Raw genomic sequence first — 9,167 nt, 5'->3', positions numbered from 1 at the left:
GGGTTATGCCTACTTCCAGTCGCAAGAAGCTCATAAGGTCACACCTCAAGTCTGTAAGTTTTAAGTTTTCAAAGATTTATGTTAGTGTAGTATGCATTAAGTTATTATTTTCAGCATGTCCATACTTTTAAGTTCAGTTACGTGAATCCTATGTTATTTATATCATGTTCATATGCATGTTGGGTTTACGTATTGGGTAATTTTAGAACAGTATGGCTCCTAGACGTTTGATTGCCCGTGGAGCTAGGGATGAGGACCGAGAGTCTCGTGATAGGGAAAGAGCCACTCCTCCTCCTCCACCTCCAGATATGCAGGCGCAGATGCTTGCAGCTATGACGCAGTTCTTCGCACAGGTTGCGGGGAATCCAGCTCCAGCAGCAGGAGGTGCAGGACCGAGGACTCAACCGGAGGCAGTGTACGAGAGATTTCAGAAGATGAATCCTCAGAAGTTCTCAGGGACTACGAATCCTATGGTGGCGGAAGAGTGGGTTAAGTCTATAGAGGTGATCTTTGAGTATATGGAATTGCAGGATGTGGATCGAGTCCGATGTGCCATTTTTCTCCTAGCAGGGGATGCAAGACGATGGTGGGACAGTGCATCGGTGGCAGTTAATTTGCCGATGTTGTCTTGGGATGGATTCAAAGAGATGTTCTTCGCTAAGTACTTCACTGAGGAGGTACAGGCCCGTTTGACTACGGAATTTATGACACTACGACAGGGAGATAGTAGTGTGGCTGAGTTTGTGAGAAAGTTTGAACAGGGTTGCTACTTTGTGCCACTCATAGCTAATGATGCTCGAGCAAAACTGAGGCATTTCATGGGTGGTTTGCGGCCAGTCTTGCGCCGTGATGTGAGAGTAACTGGCCTTACTACATATGCAGCTGTCGTTTCTGGAGCTCTGGCGGCGGAGCAAGACCAGAGAGACATTGAGACTGATATGTTGGGCAAGAGGCCCTACCAGGCACCACCGCAGCCACAGCATCAGCATCAGCGACCCCAGTACAAGAAACCTTTTCAGGGGCAGCCTGGGAAGAAGCCTTACCAAGGACCACCTAGGGGCAAGGGTCCTATCCAGCAGCAGGGGGCGCCTCAGAGGCCCGTTGTTTTCCCAATGTGCCCGAAGTGTAACCGCCAGCATCCAGGACCATGCTTGTATGGATCAGGCAAGTGTTTTAAATGTGGATCTACGGATCACATGCTGAAGCAGTGTCCTCAGTGGAAGCAGCCAACCCAAGGGAGGGTATTCGCCATGCACGCACAGGAGGCGAACCCAGACACTACACTAATGACCGGTAATCATTTCTATTTAAGCTCGGTATTATTTGCCTTGCATGTGGAAATTTTATTTGAGATTATTAGTGTACTAGTAAGATTTTAGATTGACTTGGAATATATTGATTTCAACTATGCTTAAAGTTAATTGCTAGTATTTTGGGATATAAGTTTGGTGTTGTGCTAACATCTCTCAGGAAATATTTTCATAAAGAGATTAGCCACAACTGCACTGATAGATTCAGGAGCCACTCACTCCTTTATATCGGAGACCTTTGCTAATCATTTGGACATCAAGTCCATTGGCCTAGACGTGAACTTTTCAGTGACACTTCCATCAGGGGAAGAGTTGTTAGCCACCAGTGTGGTCAGAGATATTGATCTAGAACTGCAGGGTCACTTGGTGTATGCAGATTTGATTATATTGCCAATGCCAGAGTTTGATATCATTTTGGGAATGGATTGGTTGACAAAGAATCGAGTTCTTATTGATTTTCAGAAGAGATCAGTGTTGGTCAGACCATTAGGCATGGAGCAGTTTCTATTCGAGCCAGCTAGATGGAGGAATTTTCCTCGCATGATCTCCTGTATACAGGCGAGGAGATTGATTTCCAAAGGGTGTCAGGCTTTCTTGGCCAGTATTGTGTCAGCACCTGATGTAACCACTCCATCTATATCAGATGTTCCAGTAGTCAGAGATTTTCCAGACGTCTTTCCAGATGATGTTGCAGGACTTCCACCGGATAGAGAAGTGGAGTTTGCCATCGATCTCCTGCCAGGTACCGTGCCAATCTCTAAGGCACCATACAGATTAGCTCCAGCTGAGATGTTAGAACTCAAGCAACAGATACAGGAGCTTCTGGACAAGGAATTTATTCGCCCAAGTTTCTCACCTTGGGGAGCACCTGTACTATTTGTGAAAAAGAAAGATGGGAGCATGAGGCTTTGCATCGATTACCGTGAGTTAAATAAGGTGACGATCAAGAATAAGTATCCATTGCCTAGAATAGAAGATTTGTTTGATCAATTGCAAGGAGCTACTGTATTTTCTAAGATAGATTTTCGATCAGGATATCATCAATTGAAAGTGAAGGATGCAGATGTCCACAAGACAGCTTTCAGGACCCGGTATGGGCATTACGAGTTCTTAGTGATGCCGTTTGGAGTAACGAATGCTCCAGCTATTTTCATGGATCTAATGAACCGAGTATTCCATCAGTATCTTGATCAGTTCGTCATAGTATTTATTGACGACATCCTCATATACTCGAAGAGCCATGAAGAACATAACCAGCATTTGAGGATAGTCTTACAGATTCTTCAGAGTCGCAAGTTATTTGCGAAATTCAGTAAGTGCGAATTTTGGTTGGAAAAGGTAGCGTTTTTGGGTCATATAGTATCTAGTAGTGGTATCGAGGTGGATCCAGCGAAAGTAGCAACTGTCAAGGAATGGGTTGAACCAAAGAATGCATCTGAGATCCGAAGTTTTCTGGGTTTAGCTGGTTACTACCGTAAGTTCATTCAAGGATTCTCGTCGATAGCAGTGCCACTCACTTCATTGACTAAGAAGAATGCTAAGTTTGTGTGGAGCGATGAATGTCAGAAGAGCTTCGATACTTTGAAGCAAGCTCTTATTTCAGCACCAGTGTTAGCCATGCCATCAGGGCAAGGAGATTTTGTGTTATACACTGATGCATCTAAGCTCGGTTTAGGAGCAGTAATGATGCAACAAGGTCGGGTCATAGCTTATGCTTCCAGACAGTTGAAGGTACATGAGAAAAACTACCCGACACATGATCTTGAGTTAGCAGCCGTTGTTTTTGCATTGAAAATTTGGAGACACTATCTATACGGTGAGAAATGTCAGATTTTCACTGATCACAAGAGTCTCAAATATTTCTTCACACAGAAAGAATTAAATATGAGACAGAGACGTTGGTTAGAACTGGTTAAGGATTACGACTGTGAAATTAGCTATCATCCGGGAAAAGCTAATGTTGTCGCAGACGCATTGAGCAGAAAAGTTGCAGTCATAGCTCATTTATCAGCTCAGAGATCTCTTCAGTATGAGATTCAAAGGTTTGACTTGGAAGTTTATCGTAAGGGCAAAGCTCCTAAGCTGTCTAATCTGACAGTCAAATCTTCCTTGCTAGATCGTATTCGAGCAGGACAGTCTTCAGATGAGCAACTACAGAAATGGAGACTAAAAGATGAAGCGAAGGGCAGTGTTCTCTACACAGTGTCAGATGGTATTGTGAGATACAAAGATAGAATGTGGGTGCCTAGTGGTGATTCAATCAGACAGGATATTTTGTCAGAGGCACATGCATCTCCGTATTCTATTCACCCAGGAGGTACCAAGATGTACAAAGACTTGCAAATTTTGTATTGGTGGCCAGGGATGAAACGAGATATCCGCAGATATGTATCAGAATGTCTCACTTGTCAGCAGGTGAAAGCAGAGCATCAGAGACCAGCAGGGATGCTTAAGTCACTTCCCATTCCAGAGTGGAAATGGGAGAATATCACCATGGATTTTGTTGTTGGTTTGCCGAGGTCAGTCAGAGGATCCAATGCCATTTGGGTTATAGTGGATCGACTAACTAAGTCAGCACATTTCTTACCAGTGAAGACGACTTTCTCCATGACGCAGTATGCGGATCTTTATATAAGGGAGATAATTCGTTTGCATGGGATTCCAGTTTCTATTGTGTCAGACAGGGATCCGAGGTTTACATCGTCCTTCTGGAAAAGTTTACATGCAGCCATGGGGACGAAATTGTTATTCAGTACTGCATTTCACCCTCAGACAGATGGCCAGTCTGAGCGAGTGATTCAGATATTAGAGGATTTGTTGAGAGCTTGTATGATTGATTTTCATGGGACTTGGGAGTCTAAACTACCACTTGTGGAGTTTACCTACAATAACAGTTTTCAATCATCAATAGGTATGGCTCCTTATGAAGCTTTGTATGGACGAAAGTGCAGATCGCCAGTTCATTGGGATGAAGTTGGTGAGAGAGCAGAACTTGGTCCAGAAATAGTTCAGCAGACTGCAGATGTGGTGGTTAAGATTCGTGACAGAATGAAGACCGCCCAGGGTCGTCAGAAGAGTTATGCTGATAAGAGAAGGAGAGATCTTGAATTTGCTGTAGGTGATCATGTATTTGTTAAGATAACACCTATGAAGGGTGTTATGAGATTTGGGAAGAGAGGTAAGCTGAGTCCGAGATTTATTGGACCGTTCGAGATTCTTGACAGAGTTGGAACACTAGCTTATCGTGTAGCCCTACCGCCGAATTTGGCCGGAGTGCACAATGTATTTCACGTTTCGATGTTGAGGAAGTATCTAGCAAATCCTTCGCATGTTCTGAGCCATGAGCCATTGCAGTTGACTCCAGACTTGTCTTATGAGGAAAGACCGATTAAAATTTTAGACAGACAAGAGCGTAGACTTCGAAATAAGACGACTAAGTTAGTCAAAGTCCAGTGGCTGAATCAATCAGTGGAGGAGGCCACTTGGGAAGCTGAAGCAGATATGAGAATCCGCTACCCAAAGTTGTTCAGTAAGACTTAATTTCGAGGACGAAATTTTTATAAGGGGGGGAGATATTGTAAAGCCCAAAATAGTATACGTAAAATCCATGCATATATTTAATTTATGAAATTTATTATTTTAATTATTTATGTTTATTTAATGTATGTTAAAATGTTTTCTAGAGTTTTATGTTTCAGGCGATTATTCGAGGCGAGATCGAGGAAAGGAGATAGGGACGATTTTTTTTAGTAAATTTTAATGCAGTATTTTATTTAAGATAAGGATGGAGTATTTTAAATAATTTAATTAATTTTAGTAATTTAAGAGCTTAATTATTTAAATGATTAATTGATTTTAAAATTTTAAAGTTGTAGTATTTGTGCATCTTATTTAAATTTAAAATTTATAATGGGGTTAATATGAGATTTATTTTAAATTAGTATGTTAAATGTTTTTAAATAGATTTTTTAGTATATTAAATACATATGTTACAATTGTTTATATATATGTAGGTATATATATATATACACATATATATATCAACACACAAGCACACACACTTTGACTCACACACACACTCACACATTTACACACACATATACACGTACACACACACAACACAAAACACAAAACAAAACATGTTATTAAACTTTTTGACTAAAGAGAAGGTTGTGTTTTTAAAACACTCCTATCTCAATTTATTTATTTCATTTTCTTCCTTCTTTTTTTTTCATTCAACGAGAACATCTCCTCTAAAAATTTCCAGCATATATTTAGTAAGTTTTCTTTGAAGAAATTGAGCTAAGTTCGTCCCGGATCGTCTCCCGTATCATCTCCGCTTCGGTATCGTCGTTTCGGTATTTTTAAATATCAAAAGGCACGTATAATCTGTTCTTGCTGCATCGATCATGTCATATTATGTATTAAGTTGTTTTTAAGCATAAAAATGTATGTATGATGTAGAAGTTTGAGCAGAAAAATCTACCGAATGTATTTGGAAGTATTTTTGGAGTTGAAATTTCGTGTTATGATGGTCTTTCGAAAACTGAGATTTTTCTGTACATATTTTGCGAAAACTTTCAACTACAAAAACGTAGATCTTTTTGATACGTTCGATTTGATATAAAAATTCGAGTTATTTGGATTAAAAACGAGTGAGTTATTGTGTTTTTAGTATGACTGCTCAAATTAGATCCGAAAATTCCTGTTTTGATGTTCTTTCGAAAACTGCAATTTTTCGGTACATATTTTGAGAAAACTTTCAACTACAAAAACGTAGATCTTTTTGATCCGTTCGATTTGATATAAAATTCGAGTTATTTGGATTAAAAACGAGTGAGTTATTGTATTTTTAGTATGACTGCTCAAATTAGATCCGAAAATTCCTGTTTTGATGTTCTTTCGAAAACTGCAATTTTTCGGTACATATTTTGAGAAAACTTTCAACTACAAAAACATAGATCTTTTCGATACGTTCGATTTGATATAAATTTCGAGTTATTTGGATTAAAAACGAGTGAGTTATGATGTTTTTCGTATGACTGCTCAAATCGTGTTTCAAGAAAGTTATGAATTTTAATGTGTTCTTGAAGTTTTTATGTTGCAGGCTTTGTTGGGGATCGATGGGTGATCGTTGCTGCATATAAGAAAGTTAGTAATGAAGTTTAGAGTATTTTTGAGGTTTCGATTCATGTCGTTAAAAGCTTGAATTATTAAGAAGTCGTAAGAAATAAACTTTAATATAAATGACAGTATTTTTGGGTCGTATAAATTGTAGGGTGATTATAAAAGTTTAGTTCATTGTTATGGTGTCCTAGAATGGTCTCATAGTGTGAAATCTTGATGCATTATGTGTTAATTGGGAGAATAGACATGTCATAAAATTTTCATCAAATAATTCGTTGGGCAGACGGACACGGACGACGGAGGTTAGCACGGGGTTCGTGCCTTCTCATTTCTTCGACACATATTTAAACGCACAGACACGGACCCGTACACGGACCTAGGGACGGGGTCCGTGCTCCTTCTTTTACATGACACATATGAGGCAGTACCTACACAGACCCGGGGCCTGACCTGGGTACGGGGTCCGTGTAGCTTCAGTTTTTGGGATAAATATTTTATCACTTAAGGTTTGGTTTGAGGTGTTATGGTATGATTTAACATTAATGTTTTACAAGGTCAAGTGGTGAGAAATTATAGAATGTTCTAAGAAATTATTTAGCTTGAGATTAAGCATGACTTTTACGTTTAAGTTGTACACGTTAAGCTTATGAATTCATGTTAGTATGTTGCAGCAACGACACGATTGACATCCAACGAATCCCTCAGCGCTAAGTAAGTATGTATGACGTGCAAAGAAAATATTTGAAGTTTTTGAGGTATGCTAAATGTCTTGTGACCAAAAGTAAATGGGTTTGGAAGTCGGTGAACGTGGCCGAGGACCTCTCCACCCCGTTAAATTATGAACGGGTTTGAAGTTAGGATTGGAAAGCGTTAAATTATGAACGGGGACCAATCCGCCCGTTAAATTATGAACGGGTTAGATCGTGGTTGTGAAGCGTTAAATTATGAACGTGGATCAACTGGCCTGTTAAATTATGAACAGGGATCTCATGTACGTGGCAGTGGATACGTCCCTGTCAGCCCAGTACTGTGGTTTGTCTGATCAGATATTTATTATGTTATGGGTCACTTGCTTTGAAACATCCTCTACGCAAAATGATGAAGTTAAGTATGTTGAAGTATGAAAGCATATTTAAAGAAAAGTTTATGTGATGGCACGTCATATTATGTATGCATGTATGTTCAAAGTTTATGCAAAGCTCAAGTTTATGAAAGTTCAAGTTATTATGCAAATTCAAGTTTCAAAGTATGTATGTTTAAGTTCAAAGAAGTTTATGAGAGTTCAAAGTTATTATGAAAGTTTAAGTTTCAAGTATATATGTTATATTTTGAAGTTGTATGTGGTTTTATTATGTAATACTCGTTATTCCCAGTTTATACGTGTTGAGTCTTTAGACTCACTAGACTTGAACGATGCAGGTGAGTACGTTGAGGAGGAGACAGGAGGTGGCGACCAAGGGGCAGGCTTGGACTGAGCGAAAGGCTAAACCCGAGGACCACTATGTTTATGTTTATTGAAAACTTTAAAATATTATGTTTTTATGTTGGATGTGAGATGATTTGAAATAAGTACTTTGTTGGAAAATATTAGTTGGGAATGTTGATTTTAATATTATTAAGTTAAATGACAAGTGACGACCGTATGAAATTTTATGTTTAAGAAAATTTTTAATTTTTCCGCAAATTTTGAAGTAGTAAAAGTACGATACGTTACACTCATGTACTCTCTTATAAATATCAGGTTTGAGAGCCTAATTGATCCATTCACTATATTAATTCTCAGCAGCGTCCCTAGCTGCTTTCTCATTTTATTCTCAGTACCTGAATTGAGAGTCGCAGGGTCTACGCTGGAACACCCTCGCGGCCCCCTTCTAACGGTCTTCTTTATGATTTCAGTCCCTCGGTTCGGGCCGAAGAAGCAATATAACTCGATCATTATCAAACAAACTGCAAGTTCCGCATTCGGGCTAGTATCATCTGATGAAACTGAACCATATATTTCTAGTGAGTATCAATCTGTATACATTTTTTTGACTATAAAACTGTGGTGTTTGCCTTTAATGAGAACCTCTGAAATAAAGTCCACCTCATTTATTTATTCTTTTTTTTAAAAATTATTTCACAAAACTTTTAATTTGAAAATAAAAACTGATCCTCTAGCGACAAAAATTTTCTCACCCCCACGATGCCACCTAATCTCCGCCATTCCAAGGTCTGGCCGAATCATCACCGTGATCCTCACTCACCGACGTCCCTTTTTGACCAAGGTATGTGGGAATTACTTGTTTCTTGATTTTTTAAGATTTGTTATGCTGCAACTAGAGCTTCTTGATTTCTTGTTACTGGGATTTTTTTTACGAAGTGTTTCGTGATCATAGTTTCTATGTTTTGTGGCTCTTCATTTTTTTCCCTTACTAGGTTGGGTTTTTTTGTCGACAAATAGGCAAATAGGAAATGCATTAAATGCACCTGTGATGATAACGCACGTTGAAATTTTGGATGAAATATTCTGAAATTTCGGATGATACGTTCAGATGGAACGCGTTTTATACACTGTTTCACACTTCAAAATTCTACTATAAATAGGTGCCTCATTCCTTCATTTCATATCATCCTTTCTTCGAGTTTTCTTTCATCTTATAGCATTTAAGTGCTTAGTTCTATACTATTCGTGAGGTGTTTGTTCTCCTGTATTAAGAGAGTGTGTGTTCTCTTTGGAAACACAGTGAG

At 39.0% G+C, this 9,167-nt stretch overlaps 1 protein-coding gene across 1 annotated transcript; it reads left to right on the top strand.

Moving 5' to 3' along the window:
• Positions 1-332: 332 nt before the first annotated feature.
• On the top strand, positions 333-8,950 carry LOC142528468 (uncharacterized). The gene is made up of 5 exons (XM_075633520.1): positions 333-1,164; positions 1,615-1,754; positions 1,869-2,052; positions 3,322-3,522; positions 8,856-8,950. Exons 1-5 carry the CDS (start codon positions 333-335, stop codon positions 8,948-8,950), a joined length of 1,452 nt encoding a protein of 483 aa, XP_075489635.1.
• The last annotated feature ends 217 nt before the right edge of the window (positions 8,951-9,167 follow it).

The sequence above is a fragment of the Primulina tabacum genome, chromosome 16 (assembly GCF_025594145.1).
Source record: "Primulina tabacum isolate GXHZ01 chromosome 16, ASM2559414v2, whole genome shotgun sequence".
Lineage (NCBI taxonomy): Eukaryota > Viridiplantae > Streptophyta > Magnoliopsida > Lamiales > Gesneriaceae > Primulina > Primulina tabacum.
This window is presented reverse-complemented; position numbering and strand designations above follow the sequence as displayed.